The sequence below is a fragment of the Phytophthora infestans genome, genomic scaffold, assembly GCF_000142945.1.
Source record: "Phytophthora infestans T30-4 supercont1.5 genomic scaffold, whole genome shotgun sequence".
NCBI classification, from domain to species: domain Eukaryota; phylum Oomycota; class Peronosporomycetes; order Peronosporales; family Peronosporaceae; genus Phytophthora; species Phytophthora infestans.
This window is the reverse complement of record NW_003303754.1, coordinates 2077166-2097194: the sequence shown is the minus strand read 5'-3', so window position 1 is coordinate 2097194 and position 20029 is coordinate 2077166. Positions and strand designations below refer to the sequence as shown.

The window sequence follows — 20029 nt, the reverse complement described above, 5'->3', positions numbered from 1 at the left end:
GCCGACCAAGATGGTACAGCGCGTAGCGGAGCTCATCCATGAAACACGTACCAGCTTCGGAAGCACTAGCACGAACGTCGTACCATCCCGTGAATGTTATTTTAGAACCCGACGTCTTCCACTCGTCGACATTTTGCATCATGTACCGCGTCGATTCCCCGTACAGGCGACGATGGAGCAACAGGAGCCCGTACAGGCGACGAGGGAGCAACTGAAGCCCGTACAGGCGACGAGGGAACAACGGGAGCCCGTACAGGTGACGGTGGAGTTACAGCACCAGCAGGGGCATCGACCATGGCAGCCGGAACAGCAGGGACTGCAGCAGGAGCAGGCGGCGTCGGCGATCGAGGCGAGGGAGCGGCGGGAGGCGAGCTAGTGGCAGCAGCAGCAAACGCAGGAGGCACATCCATCCCCCAGGACGGACCTATTCAAGCCCCAAGTAAACAGGCCCGCACAAGGCAGGCGTGGGTAAACGCGGGGTCGGACTAATCCGTCGGGGAACGGCCCCTCTGGCCTTCAGCGCAATTTTGGGAACGGCAAGACTGAGGGGACGCGCACGCCAGAGGGAGGGTGAGTGTATCCGATATGATAGGGGTAGAGTTTCAGCCAAACAGAGGCAGGCTCAGTTTAACATAGATTCAGTATGTAATACAAAAAGGCAGATGTAGGGCGGCCGTGGAGCCTTCTAGAAGGTTCTTAAAGGTTCCATCCGCCTGAACAGCGGGGGCGGCACTTCTTGTTTTGCGCGCCCTCCCCCAAGCTAGCGTTTCCTGAAATACTACTACAGTACTGAAGGCCTACAGTGTGCTCGTGATACTTGAAGCTCGTAAAAAAAAGCTGTCCCTACAGCTCTTTATAGCATAATTTGCCGGTGAAGGATTAGTGATTCTAGCTGTTAGGGGTTTATAAGTTCCCGTAGCTGGACTACGTGGACCACGGTGCGAGGATCTCCACCTAAAGGTAGCGATATTGTGGAGATAACAAAGACGACTGTCAACATGGCGCAGTAGCGAAATGTAAGTTCTAGAGTGTCCTCTTTGGGAGAATTCATTGGTCAAGAAAAAGTGTGCTATATGATGACGTTGTACGGCGCGCATTCGTAGAAGCAATACCCACCACAAGCTGTAATAGAATCATGAATGCGTCATTGCTACAGAAATTACTGTGGTTGGAGCTATTTAGCGCAGTACATTGTTAAAACAGTAGCAGGACAAGCGAATGGTCACACCTGCTGCCACAATTAGTAGCAATTTATTGGAAATCACTCATTGGGTTATTTTAACAGAGATTTGTTTCACCCAGTTTTCTTCTAGCAACATTCACGTGATTGGGTTTTGACGTTACCTGTGGCCGCCACAGGCAACATTCTTCTGTGTTTTTGGTATGTCCACCGGATATTGGTTATAAGAGGCCAAACGATCTATTTTTGGTACGAAGTGATGCATTCATTTACATATGGGTACGCACGAATTCGTTCAAAGAGAGTAAACCGCCACACGTGATATAAGAAATAAAAAAGGAGATAACAGGTTAACCAAATTATAGAAGACTGAAGAAACAGTGTTTTTCCAGCGCAACTTTGTACAAATGAATCACATTAAATATAGAGTTTTTCTGTAGGTCGAGCGCCGCCCCTAAGAAACTCTGGATTCAAATCTAAGGAATTCTTAGGAAGTGTAAAGATCCCAATTGATCTCCATCCCTACCAAAACCATCGGTACTGAAAGGGTTGGTGATTTTTAATAACTCTTACTCTTAATCTTCTGGGATTTCCAAAATTCGGAATCCTTTTGGTACACGGACATTTACAAATTGGGCATGCTACCTACCCATAAACAGGAAAAGTACTTCAATCATTTTGCTGGGATCAGGTTGCCCGTCATTCGCCTGACTTTGGTCACCATCATATTACGAACTTTTGTTTGCGGTATTTTGTGCTTAGTCACACTTGTACCACGTAATCTGCTAAAAACCTTTTTTGTGATTACAGTTTGCAGCATTAGCTTGACTAAACAGATGACATCGCAAATTGTTTTTCTATTAATAGCTGGCCTTGTCCGTCTGTATGTCTGTATGTCTTGTCTGTCATTCGAATGAGGGTCGTGGATGTCTACAAATCTTTCGTTGAGCTTTTCAAGTCAATCTATCGTGCATCAGTCTTTACAGCGTCCTGTGTAGTATACCGTTGTTTCTGCTACACGTATCATTTTCTTGCGACGGTATACTGTACCTGCATAGCAGACAAAGTAAAATGTGCGATTTGTTCATTTTTAGCAACATTTAAGAGATTAGCATAACAATGTTCAAGGTTCGTGTGTTGGCTAAAACCAGTGATTTTCGGGAGAGGGGGGGGGTACTTTTGCTTTTACAAGTTCGGTAAATACACGTTGGTGCCTTGCTCTATGGCAAAACACACTGTATCATTGTGGTTCCAGTACATAATTTTGTGTGAAAGAGAAAAGGCTAAAAAACACACACACACCTGAGACAAAAAACGGAACCCTGAATGTTGGCCTTAAAAATAATTGAATACAGCAGACTGCAGGATGAGAACCATGTGGGGTGGCTTACTATTAATAGACCAGGAAACCGTAATGGAAGCTAGAAAACCTTGGATACATACAGAATACAATTATGTTTTCCTTGAAAATAAGGTCAGACTGTAGGGGCTCGTCTGATAAAGCTAGGTAAGCTGAGGAATCTCTTTAAAACAGCCCAGTACAGCAGAAGCAGATATATATATCATTGTTGATCGTCGGGTCCCGGTCGTGCAATCTACTGAGACGCAACCCGAAAGGGGTCCCGAAGCTTAGGTTTACTGAATACAGCCAGCTCTACATAATAGTATAGCTCGGTTTTCGAACCCTTTGCATCGGGAGAGGGTAATGTGCTATCCGGGGCGGGGATCTAGATCTGTCACATAGTCAATCTATACGAGGAGATTAAAAAAGAGATAGAGGACCAGAAAGAGCGAGCCAGAACACATGTAGACTAAAGGTTTAGCAATAAAGGTATTTCGCAACACCGACTTAAATAGGTTTGTTATCGACTCACTAAATATTTACTGTGATTTTTGGAATCTCGCAGTTAATCATATGAGCAAAACGTTCGTTAAGCTCAATACTTTTCCCAGTTTCAAACTGAGTATAGTGCTTAAGGGATTACGTGACTAGACTCAAGAGTTCGTAAGCTATAAGCACAGCTGGTTGAGGAACTAAAATGTACGAGGTTCGTAAAAATCGGATGTGCAGAAGTGTATGGGATCCTGAATCTCTCTCAGTCGCCGCGGAACAACGACGAGGGGAAGTAGTGCGACCAAGCCACCTAATGCACCATCACGCCGCGTCAACAGCGGCTCTACATAGTTTACAGCTTCATAAGCTGTATCAGCAGCGGCACTGCTAAGCAAGAGGGAGGCTGGTAGGTGAAGGACTACCGTATAGCTGCAAAATCATGCTCACAAGAAATACATGTTCTTACTATGCAAGTTACCGTACTTCCTAGTGCACACTCGCCATAGGGGATTGCATACGCCTCGCAATTCGCAACTACAAAACAAAAATTCTGGCTTTCGCGGTTTACAAATTTGGCTGGCACTGCGAAACTTGCATGGAGCAAACATATATTGCAACCCTTTGTTCGTCAGGGTACTGTCTCCGGACTTCGTTGGTGTAAAAGCTCGGTCACCAGACGCTGGTAAGACAAATCCATAGGAAATCTGCAAACAGATCAATGATCTTAGATCAGCTTCCGATCATCGGGATTATTTGAGGGCGACCGATAGGCGTACGTGCGGATGGTGCATTTTGCGAACGGTCTGTTTTAGCACAGGAAAGACCATTCCGGTATTTACCTCCAAGCTCCACTTTCCTGAAGCGATGCGTTGGCTCATTTGGACTGCAGTCTCCACTCTGGTGATGCTTCTAGCAATGACTGAAGTGTCCGCATCCATTCGCACCCCTGAAATTTCGACAAAGGGTTCGACATCCGCTACTGCGTTTCGTGCCCGTTCACTTTCCAGCGAGTACAACAGCCTTGAGAAGAGAAGTCTGCGTGACAAGAGCAGTTCGTTAATCACGGAAAGCGAAGAGCGGTCTATCGCTGAATCTCTTGCGAATAAGGTCGTTAATCGACTGTTCAAGACGCTTTACAAAAAGGAAATGACACCATTGACCTTTCGAGCAAAGATGATGGGGCGTGACAACTTCCTCGTTGGTGACTACAAAGTTTGGTGGGATAAGGCTCGCGCGACAGGGACGATTCCGAAGTGGAAGTTTCAGCGAAGTAAGTCTTACACATAGCTTACTTAGCATCGCCACCGAGTAAGCCCCACAGAATACATTCACAGCGTTTCTGTGTGGCGCGTAACTGAATTACTACCTCCGTTCGGAAAAAGATAACCATTTGTTTTTTTTTGCGCGGAATGTTCATTTGAGCGTTTATTAATTTGTGACAGGCTGGCTAGCTAGCTTTATGACCGAGAGCTGACAGTGAGAAACTAAGCAAGGCACAGGCGTTCATGCTCCGCCGTGCAACTACAGATACAAAAACGGATCTAAGACGGCAACTACATCGCCACATTCTGAAGGGGCGCTCAGTGGGGCTTCTGGAACTTCAGCGGTAGGCGGTGGGGGGCTGCTCGCTGCAAGAAGCAGCATGTACGCGTTAGCATTGGCGAGTGAGATAGCGTCACAAGGCAGTGACGTAGGGAGAGTGCCAGCTCGTACTTGCTTGTCCTTGTGCCGGAGGCGCGCCAACTTGTGCGTGGGTGTAAGTAGTGGACGGGTCTGTCTGAGCGCACGCCGTATGTAGCCTTCCTTGATCAACTGCTGAACCAAATAGCAGCTCATGTTGGACGCGCGCTGAAGCAGACGCAGGTTTTCGCGCTCATTGACAGGAACTGCAGCGATTCTCTCGCACAGCTCAGCTCGATCCACCTTCTTCCTACCACATGCTCTTCCTTGACTTGACCACGGCTGCTACTCGATCTCCCATCGAATTGATTCCACGCCTCCAAATTCGTTCGACAACTTGGCGGCCCACACGGAAGTACGCTGCAACCCGAACGATCTCGATGTTTGAGCACTCCTCCTACGCTGCGAAGTAGTAAGGTCTCCCAGACGGCCTGGCGCTCACTGTCTGTGATCTCCCCCAGGTGCCAGCTTTCAAAATGAAAGCTGGAAGCGGGAGCCAGTCTGGTCGGGAAAGCGCGGGAGATTCGAAATCCAAAAAATGATCGGCATAGAGAGGGTATTTTGTTGGGTAGGTTGTAATATAATTTGAAATGGTTATCTTTTTCAGAGCGGAGGTAGTACTTCCCTTTCTCTTAGATTTTTCAGACCCGATAATTTATTAGCTCTAAAACATGTTGACCAAGCAGCGTTGCAGTTGCGCTGCTGGATTTAATTTAAGGTACGCTGCCAGTTACACACCAGTTTCATGCCAGTAATTTTGGCTTATTAAAAGATCACAATTAGGATTTGTTCTTATTTCTATTGGCTATATATATATATATTGTGGAAGCGATTTAATAACATATACTAAACGAAAAGCCGTAGGAAATCCGCTAAACCAAGGCTATATAGTATAACTTGTGACCTAAATTACCATGCGGTATATACGGCATGTTACATAAGACATGGCTCAGAAAACGCGCCAAACGATTTCGTTACGAAAAGGTGCGTGAGCTGGTTTTGAACAACTTGCACGGGGTATGCATTCTGTTTTCATAAATTGCTTCTGGTCGGATCATAAGTAGTCTGTGATGTGAGGCGCATAAAAAACCTTCCCCCCCTCAGGTCTAAACCAGTCATTTTAAAAGGAAGTGGCTGGGATGACACCCCGTCGCTTAATGAGAAAGTAGCGCGAGCAGTTTCGTCCGAGCCTGAAAGGACGAAGCTTTTGTGGAGCACCACCGCTGCATTCGGGAAGGACCCCAAAGAAAATAAGCAAAAAGAAGGCTGCGAAGGGGAAGCTCGTAGATTCTACGACAAGATGGCCAAGAATCCTACACTAATAGGTAAGATGCCCCGCTGACAACTAGATGCAGAGAAGATCGCCGCTGCTGCAGCAAGTGCGGAAGAGGATGGAGATAACATAGATGATGACGATTACCTGTTTGAAGAAGAAGTGAAGGAGTTGGAGCAAGGCGATGAAGAGACCCCGGAGGAGGCGACCAACAAGTCAGGCAAGGGCAAAAAGACAGGATCAGCGCTGAAGGCAAAGGAAAAGATCAAGGTGGCCAAGAAACCAGCAACAAAGATGCCATAGACATGCTAGGCGAAGAAGAAGACCCCGGCGACCAAGAACTTTAAGAAATTATCTGCGCGTCAAGTCGCAAAGGATGTCGAAGCGGCGCTTGCCACTCAAGTTGCAATAGATAAGGAGGCTGTGTGGTGTAGTGATTTTTCCGTAGTTGCGGATTATCAACTGTCGACAAAGAAGTGACACCGCCCAAGATGTTCAAGCGACGAGCCTTCGGTCATGTGATGTACGGAGATGCCAAGGTGCAAGGGACTCGACGGCGTCACTTCCGAGCTTTCAACGAGTATTGGATACGGCCATATGTCACTGAATCCAGGCTGTCCTTATTATTAATAATGGACTGGCCGGATTCGCATTCAGCGGACCATCTACGGTACGAACCCTCAGTGGCGGTTGGGATGAGTTCGCGGAAGACTCAGCGACCTTTGGAAGGCACGTTCACCGTCTGGGACAGGGCGCGGACCGTTGAAGATGCTCATGCGACGGTGCAGACGACGCTTGGCATGCAAGAAGATCCATAACGGATCATTGTTAGCTTGATATTTGTATATTTGATTAGGACTTCTTATTAGGAATAGACCCGAAAGGGTAAGCTTAAATACAGAACAGAATTTCCACTCAAGCACACAGAGCGACGACCGGCTTCAAGGTAAGCGTCTGGTCAAGCTTGTTAGAGTGTGTTATGCCTGTCGGTGAACTCGAAGCTCTGTAGCGAGGGTTCATCCGGCAAGGCCAAGAGACTTTGTGTATTGGCCGATTACTATTGGGAGGTTTTACGTGACGGCTTATTGTTGCCTATTTGCACGACTGGGAGTGCTTGAATTGCCTCCCTTTTATTCTTCCAACCGAGTGTTGAACTCTCGGTGATCTCGTAAAAGGCTTACCCGTGCCTGGTACCCTTCCGCTGTTGGGACCACGAGGATTTAAAACACCTGCTAGCTTTGCTCGTGCTAGTAGCGTGTTCTTATTTTACTGGTTGGCCTACATAAGTAGTTTACAAGGTCCAGTTTGTCCCGGTGCAAGGGCAGAACTGGGGTCTTCAGGTCCGCCCGAACGATCGTTTACTATCCTAGTAGACGTATTGTTGTGGGAACATCCTAACTACATCTGTAGCTAGAGTTCACGTGGGATTTCCAACACCACAACTGGTGCCGCGACCCGGGAACCGATTGTGACCATTGTGAACTGTTTGTATGGCCTTCCAGTTTACGAGCTACCAAGAGAAGAAGAACAAGAAAACAAAAACAAGAAACATGGCGAAAGGACAACCGACGGTACCAGTTACGCCTGCCAAGTCTGTTGGGGCTCGAAACGAGAGCTCAAGCCCGGCTGCGCGCTTTGCAGCCGCCACCGCGCTTTCAGTGACCTTCGACGACGAAGCGGACATCGGTCCTGACGCACACGATTATGAAGATTACGAAGACAAGACGCCGGCTCCAGAGCCAGGCGCAGCGACGCCGGAGATGGCCACGCTATCATCGGGGCTGAGCGGGGTCCCTTTCGAGGAACCTCGCCGACGAGCTCGATGATGTTGCGGGACCGGAACCCGCCTACGAAGATTATGACGATGGGACCGAGGGTTCTAAAAATTCGGTGGCGAGTGCAAAGCATTCAGCACTGCTGAAGGCACCTCGTCCACCTATCAACGGTGATACACCAGCCGCCAAGCGCGTTTTCGACCGCGTACAAGTACTGATGCAGAATGATGAGTGGATGCAGCTGTTCAAGCCCATCTCCAAGAAAAACGCCGACTGGCCTGCGCTTGCGCAGGAACTTCAATACCCAGTCAACTCGGTTTGGACTAGCCAAGTTGCCGAGGATTCACTTTCGCTACTGTTGTCGCTGGGCTTCGAGAACGAGACGTACCCATCGACGATGTCGCTCCAAGATTGGAGTCCGCATGAAGCCGGAGCTGCTCTCCAGAAATGGAAGAAGAAGCTTCGGAAGGCGTTTGGCGCGGTTGGCAGCAGCACCAGAAAGAAGCCTGTGAGTCGACCGATGATTCAAGATGAAGATCCGTCTACGATGCCACTGCCGCCGACACCCCAACGACTCGTTCGTACTCCTCCGACCAAGCGTGAAGCTGAGCGTGGTGCCTTTGGCACTACCGAAGCTTCACCGTATTTTCAAGACTCGCACATGGTTACGCCACGTTCGGAGAGCCGTATGCAACGTATTAACGCTGGTAACGAGGGTTCGTTCGGTCGCCGAGGCGGTGCGCGAGCTCCCAAAGGTGGTGCCGGACGTCGTCAAGTCGACAGCGATGGTTCGTCCAGTGACGATGACATTTTGGTGCGAACATTCGACGAGGAAGATCCTCAAGTCGAGTTGATGCGTCAGATGAATGAGCTGGCGACGCTGAACGACGTGGACCCGACACCGAGGATTGAAATGGCATCGCACCGACCGTTGGATCGCATCTCGCAACAACAGCGAGAACTGTATGCAGTGGCTCCGTGGGTTCGTCGATGAAATGACTGGAACCCACACAGATGCCGACAAATAGTGCATTCCATTTGAGCTAAGTCTCCGGGACGGAGCCATTCATTGGTTCCGTCAACTTCCGAAGAAGACGAAGCGCAAGTGAAAGCTGTTGGGCGACGCGTTCATCCGCTGCTACTGCTCGCAGTTCACTCAGACGGCACTGTCGCGTACTACTCCGCCAACCGGGAACGTAATGAACATCTGTGCGACTACATAAACAGGCTGAATGGCTACGTTCGGACCGCCCGTCTACATTTCGAGAAGAGTGGTCGCGACGCGAAAGAACACGTACAGCAGTTCCTGGCAACATGCGATGATGACAAACTAGCAGAGAGTCTCTACCACGCTCGAGTCGCCGACATTCACGAGCTCGAAGAGATCATCGAAGATGTTCTCAAGGGCAAGGAGAGAATGGCCAAGCGTGACAGTGAGTACCGATACTTCAAGAGCCGTGGCGCGCGACGCGACGATGGGTACGCCCGCAACAATCGGCGTGATGACCGTCGCCGCGATGACAACCGCAACAAACCAAGAGTGACACTCATTGAAGCCACGGTAGGCGACCTACTAGCTGAATTAGAAGGTCGTGAAGCTGCTCAAGGGGGCACCGAGTATTCAAACGAAGATCCGAACGCTTACAACGATGTCCAAGACGAGTATAACGATCTTCAGCCCGATAATACGGATGGTGATTTCTCATTGGATGAAAACGACCAATACCTCGCCGCTGCTAACGAAAAAGATCGCCGTGCAGCTGCTGAAGGCACCTACGCACGTTCAGACAACCGTCAACCGCGTGGAAACATGCCTGATCGCGAGAATTGCTTCAATCAAGATCGCCGAAGTGGTGACCGTGGGCTCAATCAGGACCAACGCGGTCGACGTGACTTCAACCGCGACAACCGACGCCCACAGTACGGACCATGCGCGGTGTGCGGTGGCATGAGTCACTCCGCCCACTACTGTAACAAGCGATGCAAGTTCTGCAAACAACTCCACGATGCTAGACAATGCGAACTTTTCCGCAACTTCCAAGACCTTGCCAAATTCGTGCGCACTAAAGGCACGAAGGAGAAACTCCCGCCAGAGCTCAAGGCCGTCGTTCAAGAACGTCATTTAAAATAGGCAGCCCGTCAACCACAAACGGGTTGGTCCTTATCGGGCTGCCACAGTTAACCGAGCCTTCAATGGAAGCAGAGTGTATCTTTGCTTTCATGGGGCAGAGTGAATGGCCTGATACATACGTAACAAGTGTGAACACGACGGAAAATGAAAAGGAGGGGAGTAGAATCCTCGGTGGAGGTGTTAAAGAGAGAGTGGAGTGTGCTGATGCTAATGAGGGCACCAGCGAGGGTTCGTTCGGCTTGGTTTCGAGTGCAGCGCGAGACGAGCCCAAGGGTCACTCCAAAATGATGAAGTTGAACCCTGGCGAGAGACAAGGGTGGTGGTCGGCCAAGAAATTCGACCGACGGATCAGAATGAGAGCTCTGGTTCAAGGCGCTGTGAACGACCAGCGAACGAGGATCCTCTTCGACACGGGAGCGAACGTTAGTGTGATCATTGACGCATTTGCCAAGAAGTTGCGACTCCGAGATGTACCCGATCCCGGACGCCGCATTGACATTCAAGGAATCAACGAAGGCAAGGTGTCTACGACGCGACGAGCGTGCATCAAGATTACGCTTGGATGGGAGATGGTGTACGAGCTCGAGATGTGGGTAATGGCGCATAGTGCAGGCGTCGACGTGGTACTCGGGACCGACTTTATGATCCCAGCTGGGATTCGGTTGGACCTGTTTCACGGCGCGGCGCAATTACCGCACGAAGTTCAAATCCCACTGATCAAGACCAAGAACATGATCGACAGCGAAGAATACGGCTCCCATGTTAACGCCGGGCCACCCGAGCGTTTGGACATTCAAGCGCACGAGTGGCGAGAATATCGACTAGCGAAGCGTCAAGTCGGGCTGGAAGAACACATACTGTGGGTTCGTCGAACAAACAAGTTAATTCCGTCAGTGACGAGGTTTCGACGTGGATGGCCTCAGAGCATTCGGTTGACCAACGTGTCTGATCGAACTGTGTACCTACCAGCACACGGCTCGATCGCGATGTGGATTCCAGATGGGGATTTGCCACGAGGTGATGGCTATGTGCATCTGGATTCCAAGAAGTACCAAGACTGGCAAGCGTTGGCCTACGAAGGCTGTAGAGACCGCGAGCGCTTTCAGCGTGAATGTGAAATCTACGAGCAATGGCTTGCAACTCAGCCTTCGGCAGTTGATCGACCAGGCTATCCAGAACCCAGTGGGGTGCTAGCACGACCTCTAGAAGACTCGCTAGTGGATCCTAGTGATCGCCTGACGTGTGCAGAGCGCTGGACACTGATCCTGGAGGAACGTGAACGAGTGGAAGCCTGTCTGGCGTCTGAGGTGACAGCCGGGGACTCGGCTGATGGTCAGCCTTCCGAAGAACCTTTGGCCACTTACACGACAACTCACGGCGGAGGCAATAATGCGATTGAAGCCTCTGTAGCGCGTACACACGAACTACTGAGGCTGGTAAACGTTGTACATACGCCAACGAGTGTTCGTGTCAAGTCAGGGGTGAGCACGGAAGCGACTAGTAACAGCACTGGACTACATGGAGTCACCAGTTTTGACGAAGTTGTCCCGGCTTTGTGTGCAACCAAATCTGCGAACGAGACATCGGTGGTTGATCCAGAGGATGCAGGCATCGCACTGAAGGTGTTGAGTACGGCACCGAGTGTTCATTGCGAGATTGGTGCGAAAGCCGAACTGTCAAGACAACGGCCATCCGAAGCGCTGAACAAAAGTCAACAGCCCAACACGTCGGTGGTCCGCGCATTCAATATTGCGAACAACGACTCCCAGAGACAGTACCGACTGTTGAAATCAAAGCGAATACCGATGTTGAGTCAAGGGAAGAATCCGTAGCGACTTTGAACGGAACGTACATCTCGATTGCTCGAGTATTAACAACCGAAGGAAATGAAGCAACGGAGGATACGAGAAATGCCTTCTACGAACACCCAGTTAACAACATTGTCTTGGAAGACTTCGCGAAGGAGCTGGCATTCCTGCCGGACCTGACCGAAGAGATCAACACGACAAAAGACTACACTGCGTCTGTTGCTGATCCTCAGTTGTCGACTGATCGCCGAGAACGTCTGGTCGCAACGCTGAAGAGCCACGAGCAGATCCTGATAGCTAGTGGTAACGCACTGCCGCCGCCAGCCTACGGCGCGGTATGCGATATTGACACACAGGGACACGCCCCAAGTAAACAGCGTGCCCGACGCGTGCCGCTACGATTTCTCGCCAAACTGTACGAGCTGCTGCGCGCTTTGCTGCGAGCAGAACTGATCGTCTTTTCCGACAGTCCATGGGAATCGCCAATCGTGATTGTGACGAACAAGAACGGGCTGGACATCCGGCTCTGCATTGATTACAAGATGGTGAAGTCTATCACCGCGATCATGGAGTATGCAATGCCGCTAGTCGACGACCTGCTAACAGATCTCGAGCGCTACCTATGGTTCTGCTCGCTGGATGCAGCAAGCGGCTTCTGGGCGGTCATGATGACCTTGCGAGCACGTAAAGTATCGGCGTTTGTCTGCGCACTCGGACATTTTGAGTGGTTACGCATGCCCTTCGGGTTAAAGAACGCGCCGATGATCTACCAGCGTATGATTGACAACGCACTCTGGGGGTTCGTTCAACCTAAAGGAGATTGGTTTGAATACTCGGAGAAGATGCGTTTAGCTGAAGAACAGGCCAAGGAACGTCGTGGGCCAAGGAACGAGGGTTCGTTTCAAACGAAGTTTGCGGCAGACCGCGAAGCACCGGTAGAGACCGATCCTGTACTACAGCTCGTCAACAGCCCCGTCGCTGACATGTTTACGAACGGGGAACCGGACGAATCATCGCTGGTACCTGTGTTTGGTCGACGGTCGTTTGTGGATGATATTTGCTTCGGTGGCGAGGATTTCGACAGCTGCCTGGCGACGCTGGACCGATTGCTGGCAAGATTTGCACAGTGTCGGATCAGCATTAGCTTCACCAAGAGCATCTTCTGCCAACCCAAGGTGGACTTTCTGTCTCATAAAATTTTGCCAGAAGGTATCAGAGCTGACCCCAAGAAGCTTGCGGCCATCACCGAGCTTTCGTTTCCAACGAGTAAGAAGGGCATGCAGTCGTTTCTTGGAGCGGTTAACTACTACAGCCGCTTCATTCAAGACTTCGCGGTCTACGGTGCGGCGCTGTACCAGCTTAAGGATGAAGACTTTGCCGTTGAAGGTGGCCTTTCTGTGGCACGTCGTTCCTTCGAGAAACTGAAGGCGAGTGTTTCACATTCACCCATCCTCAGGCACTTCGATCGGTCGAAAGCAGTTCACGTCATGCTCTTTGCGAGTGAATGGGCGTTGAGCACTACGCTAATGCAAGAACATGAAGACAAGTTACACCCCGTACGGTTCCTCGGTCGGGTGCTCAAGGAGGCCGAGATGAACTTCCATCCTGCCGAGAAGAAAGTTTTGGCGTTACTTCTGCTGTTGGAGATCTGTTACGTCCAGCTGGCAGGAAAGACGCTACATGTTTAGACACGATTCTCGACGTTAGAGTGGGTGCACAAGTCGAAGTCGCTCTTCGGACGCGCGGTCCAGTTCGCCGTGCTGCTTTCGCAGTGGCATTTGAAGGTGCAGCGCGTGAAGGAGAAGGATGTCGCCTTCGCACAGCTCCTGCAGTCAAGCATCACGCGCTTCGTCGACTTGGAAGACTCACTCGCGCCGGTGGCACCTCCAAACAAGGGTTCCCCGTCTATTCGAATAGACCCCGCGTTGCTGTACGCCAGGCTTCCCCGTAATTACAGCGGATTCGTCATGTCTTTTGACGGATCAGCGAAGACAGAGAAGTACGGTGGCTACGGGAGTTGTTCATGGGTGCTGTGGGGCCTTCCTGAGGGGAAGATAGTGATTGCTGCAAACGCTTACCTCTCGGCCACCACGGTGAATGAAGCGGAGTATACAGGTATGATAAACGGTGTCAAGGCTGCTATCGCGCACGGTGCCGAGGATTTAGTCATCGTTGGTGACTTAAGGCTCGCGATTTAACAATCACTAGGGGTGATCGCATGCAGGAAGAAAACTTTGCTAGCGCTGCTGAATACTCACAAGGAACTCGCGCCCAAGCTTCGATCAGCTAAATATCTACACGTTGCACGAGAATACAACGCTGCCGCGGATTCGTTAGCCACTGAAGCGCTAGAATCAAAGGTCAGTCGGGTCATCTTGGCTGAAACTCGCAAGTCGGAATTGGCGTCGCTTGAATCGCATCCAGAAAATGATCTACGAGCCGGATGAAGACTCGGTAGATGTTTCGTCACGTGGAGCAGAGCGTCAAGTACATGTACTGTCAGGCAGCGAGTCTTCAAAGTGGAAAACTTTCGAAAATTTCGTGGTTGATTACGGCTCACCAGAGTGTGATTATGGTAATATGGCAGTGATGACTCGGCGACAGACGAAAGCCAAGAAACACGTCAGGGTTGCAGACAAACACTCGGAGGAGGTCTCAAAAGCTCAAGAACAGCATGAAGAACGACGAGAGACGTCCACGGAAGATTCAATCGGCGAAGATTTGCCAGACCATCCTCACAAGACTGTACCAGAGGCATTTCCAGATGCGGAGGATGTTGATCCGGCAGCAATACAGCGGGAACGACGCAGACGAATAATGGTGGCACAAGACGAGGAGCAGAAGTGGTTTAACATCAAGAAGGTGCTTCAGGGCCAAGCAAAAGAGCTGAGTTACAAAGAAGCTCGAGATGCCTGGAAGTATGCCGACCGGTTCGTATTATCAGAAGACGGCGTGCTTCACTATCTTGGATTGAATCGTCGGTACGACCACGGTTGGCAAGAGGAGACCAAGCTGTGGCTTGTGGTACCGACAACGATGATTCAAGAGGTCTTGCAGAACTGTCACGACTCGCTGGAAGGAGGACATCAAGGTGTGGTGAGAACGTTCCATCGCGTTAAGTCCGATTATTATTGGATCGGCTTGTACGCTGACGTGGAGAAGCATGTGAAGTCATGTCCAGATTGCAGCTCAAGTAAAAGCCGTCCGCAGCTTTGTGGATACTCACCTGGCAACGTACTAGCCGAACGACCTTTCCAGATCGTCTCGATCGATTTTGTGATCCCACTACCGAAGGCTCGCAGGGGCAACACGGCGTTGCTCCTATTTCAGTGCTCGTTCACGGGATTCGTTATTGCCAAGGCTATGTCGGATACGACTGCACTGAGTGTTGCCCAAGTGTTCGAAGAATGTGTACCGACGGTTCGGAGCCCCATCACTGATAAGGCACTACCGTGACCCACGCTTCATGAGCGAGGTCTTCCAAGCATTTGCAGAGATGATGCAATCAAGATCACGAGCGACTTTGAGCTCTCGGCCACAGGATAATGGACAGCAGGAACGCTCGGTGAAGTCGGTGATGGGCTCCGTACGGGTGTACGCGGAAGACCCTCTACAGCAAGATTGGGACGAAATCGCAGAGAAGCTGGTATTCGCTATTAATACTTCTCAGGACACTACAAGGAAGGAAACACCGTTCTACCTCGTTCATGGTTGGGATGCGCAGTCGACGTTGCGGGCGATGTCGTCATCACTCAAACGAGGAATCGGCAAGCAGTCTGACGCACTAGCGTGGCGGCGTGAGATCAATCGACAACATGAGGTCGCCCTCACTATGGCCAAAGACTATCAGGCTGTAGAAAAGGAGCGAAGGGCTAAAAAGCATAATGATGCCCTGAGTCGACTGGAAAAAGCCGCTGTACCTCAACCCAAGTGAAAACGAACACTCGGCGGACCCTCCAGAAGCTTCGGAAGAGATAGAAGATCCTGCAAGAACCCCACCGAGATCGCTTTTTGAGATTAGGAGCCGGGCGTGGTTGTACATGGAACGCGTCAAACCGGGCTTGATGAAGAAATTAGCTCACCGGTGGCATGGACCTTTTCGGATCAAGCGCAAGGTGAAAGAGTTCGCGTACGATCTGGAACTACCAGACCGAAGTGGGTATCGCTTCTACCCAGTAGTGCATGTGTCGAAACTCAAGGCTGTCAACGAATTCAACAGTCGATCGAACACTCGGTTGGTACTATACGCGACTAATGAAGCAAGACTCGACTTCGATGAGGAACTGTTGCCTGAGGACAGCTGGGAACCAAATCAAGTTGCCGGTGAATATGAAGTCGAGGCCATCCTCGACGACAGAACACCACTGTCGACGAGCACGGAGCGTGCTGTACGCGAGTTCAAAGTCAAGTGGGTGGGCTATGAAGATCCAACTTGGGAACCAGCATCCAACTTGTCATGTGGAGGTCTGCTGTACGACTATTTGCGAGCCAAGAAGAGCGAGAATCGGCTGCAGATGGCGCAAGTGGCGGACGAAGACTAGCGTGACTGGATCACGTGTAAAATATCCACAGGGCGATGCACAAGCAAAGCGCTCTACTGTACACTCACTTCCGCATTTGAAGAACAACATGAACATGATTACGCTGTGGAAGTGGATTAAGAGTAAGAAAACATGAATGCCGACCGGGGAGCGACCACTGAAAACGAAACGTCGCTGGACCCCTCAACAGGTAGCCGAGATGTTGGAGAACGTCGTAGAACATGCAGCGAGGACATCATCGAAACCAACAGCAGTCTCGAGGCGACGTTGAGCATGGACATCGCCGTAAAGAGGAGGCGCAACGCTGAGCTGCACTTGGTGACGAGCCATAGCAGTCAAGTACGGAATTATCGAGGTCATCATGTGATCGACCGATGCCTCCGTACTTTCAGCCAGCATGGTGCGCAGCGAATTTTCGGTGAGTGGTGGTGGACCACCAGCTTGCGCAGGAGGAGCAGAAGGATCCATCTCCGCGGATTCAGCGGCGACAGGGAGTGCAGCAGGAGCTACCGCAGAGGATGAAGAGTCCGGGGCAGGAAGCGCCGGAGGACCGGCTGATGACGCTGCTGTCGGAGGAAGTGCACCAGACTGGGGGACGTTCGAACCCTCGGTCTTGCCCTCCTGAGAAACAAAACGAGTAATGCGTGGTGATGAGCAAGGCGCCGATGGTTCAAGAGAAGGATGAGCTGACGTACCTCCAGCTGTTCACGCTCGCGACGTCGGCGAGGATTGAGACGCTGAAACACGTCGGACACCGCTCGGTTCAAACGCTTGGACATACCATGACTGGATGGTGAATTGGAGAATGAAGAAGTGTCACAACAGGCACCAGTACCGTGGCTTCCATTGCGACAGGGACTGTTGTGGTGTAGTGATTTTTCCGTAGTTGCGGATTATCAACTGTCGACAAAGAAGTGACACCGCCCAAGATGTTCAAGCGACGAACCTTCGGTCATGTGATGTACGGAGATGCCAAGGTGCAAGGGACTCGACGGCGTCACTTCCGAGCTTTCAACGAGTATTGGATACGGCCATATGTCACTGAATCCAGGCTGTCCTTATTATTAATAATGGACTGGCCGGATTCGCATTCAGCGGACCATCTACGGTACGAACCCTCAGTGGCGGTTGGGATGAGTTCGCGGAAGGCTCAGCGACCTTTGGAAGGCACGTTCACCGTCTGGGACAGAGCGCGGACCGTTGAAGATGCTCATGCGACGGTGCAGACGACGCTTGGCATGCAAGAAGATCCATAACGGATCATTGTTAGCTTGATATTTGTATATTTGATTAGGACTTCTTATTAGGAATAGACCCGAAAGGGTAAGCTTAAATACAGAACAGAATTTCCACTCAAGCACACAGAGCGACGACCGGCTTTGTGGTGAAGTGCTTTCTCAGAAATAAGAGAATGGTCCTGACGCGGGGTCACTATCCCGAATCAGTGACAATTTCAAGTGATTATAGAGGATTTGGGTTGTTTGGCACGGGTGCAAGTTGCCTGTGGTGGATTAGCCATGGCGAGCAGCACCCCGTATGGAATGACGATGGATCTGATATGAGCGATGTACGAGAAGGCAAGATCCACCAAGACTTACCTCGGATCCACCCTTACCTGGATTCACTAAGATGGATATGGGATATACTATACAAGAGTGGATCGAGTGTGGATCCTATGAAGGAAGGATGGTCGGTGCCCTCTGACGGTGGATCTAGTAGCCACGGCTAATGAAGAGTCAAGATCCACCGCGAGGTACCCCGGATCCCATACTTCCGAGTTCGTATCCAAGGAGGGAGGATCCCGCCTGGAGGGACCTGGATCCAGGGTATAGGGATGAGGGATACAGTGGATCTCGAACTTTCGTGGGACAACGGAGATCACAGATGGTTGCGAGATGATGTTGGATGATTGGAGAGCTCGGATCCACGGCGAGTGTACCATTACAGTGAGGTGGATCCAAGCGACCTGGATCCGGATGAGTGTACCCATAATAGGGTGACCATGATGATAACGTCATATATCCGGTGGATCTGAAGATAACACAGCTGGGATGATGGGTCAAGGGAAGAAGGGACATGCAGCCGAGCCTGGTAAGGGATTTAGCAGATGAAAGACATAGAAGGTAGAAACCCAGGCAGGTATAGGCTTAAATATCAATACAGACTCCAATTTGCACAGTGACACGCAAGTGCCTTCCTGCCCTCAAGAACCGGAACTACATTGGCCGTACGAGCTCCGAGAAGGTTGGGAATTGCGAATCTAGTGTTGGTAGTGATAACTGGATAATACATTGGCCAGATCCTACAACCTAGTGAGCTTTTCCTTTACTTGTGCAGATCCGACAGGTTAACCGAATTTACTACTTGGTCGGTTACACCCTAGGGGCTCTCAACTCTCAAGATCCCGTCACAGGAGGCGGCAAGTACGACTTAAAGGACAACACAAAGGCAAGGGAACACACCCGCAAGGCAACCCTACGGCCAGATCCACGATCTAGGCCCCGGATCCGTAAGCTCGAATATTCGCTTAGGATACGGAACCATCCACGGACGCAGAGTGAAGATTTTTCCACTGCTGCTCCACCCCATCCCCACGTCTCGCCAAGACACTCAAGCTTCACCACTTGAACTCTTCGGAAGTTACCGAGAGAGCAAGATCCCGCCCTACCGACGGGTACACAAGGTGAGGAAAGTTCAGCAGAACACGGATCATCGGGGGACCCCCTCCGTTAGTCGGTGTCTGGGCGCAGTTGGTAAGTTGGATCTGGCAATCTCGCAGATTTTGCTGATCCCGCTACACCACAATGGTGCGCGTGCCCGGATCTTTTGGTGACTCGGGATTTCACCGTGAGTCCCAAGAAGATGCTCAAGTGAAGATTGAGCCAGGGGAAGAGGCGTCGTCGGAGGTCGGATCGACGAAGACGCTGCTGAATGAAACAAGATCCGCGGATCGATGGAGTTTTGAGAGGAACTCTGTCGACGGAAGAGAGGTGGATCCGGATCCGGATCTAGAAGAGAAACCTCTCTATCCTCCCCAGGTCCCCTCGGGGACCCCTGCGGATCTTGACGCAAGTCAAGATCCGCTAACAAAACAAGGGAAAGTGAAGGCGAAACGGTATGCATTTGCAGATTCACCGGTTAAGCCAACACCGTACCTAAACCCAAGCCCGCTAGTCGAAGAAACAAGAAAGAAGACGAAAACGAGTAAGACTACGCGGAAGAAGATGCAAGCTCCAGAGTCGGAAGAAGACCAAGCTGGATCCAGGTCAAGCTGGTCCGACAAGGATCTCGAGTTTGTGTATCGCCACCAAGCTCTACGCGATTTCCTGCATCAAGATCCTGTCATGCAGATCCTGAATCCACGACAGATCGAAGATCCAAGGGAACCGGTGGGAGCACCAACGAAAACGGCGAACAAGTTGGTGGCAGTCAAAGATCTATTACGTCTGCTTACGGAGTCAGGCATCGTAGCTGGTGTGTTCGACGCAGAGGATATCTTCGAGCTAGACCTGGATCTCATAGTATCCGCGACGCGGGACCTCTTTGCCAGAGTTAAGTCCATCACCGGAGAAAGGTCGCGCACTATGGATCCAGTGTCGTCGCCGAGGATCAGCCAAGCTGCGTCCTCAAACTACGAATCCGCCGCTGAGGATGAGTCAGACACGTCGTCCGAACCACGACGCATGACTTTAGGACCCTCCGGGGCATCCATGCTGGAAGCGCGGGCGAGGATCCGAGGACAGGAAGCCCCTGTGAACGTGAAAGCGTCGGGATCCAGTACGCCCTACGCGTGATTGACACAGTGGG

At 50.9% G+C, this 20029-nt stretch overlaps 1 protein-coding gene across 1 annotated transcript; it reads left to right on the top strand.

Annotated features, from left to right (window-relative positions):
- Positions 1-3878: 3878 nt before the first annotated feature.
- On the top strand, positions 3879-4301 carry PITG_04196 (secreted RxLR effector peptide protein, putative; the record flags this gene model as incomplete). Its single annotated transcript, XM_002905833.1, has 1 exon — positions 3879-4301. One exon carries the CDS (start codon positions 3879-3881, stop codon positions 4299-4301), a length of 423 nt encoding a protein of 140 aa, XP_002905879.1.
- Positions 4302-20029: the final 15728 nt, after the last annotated feature.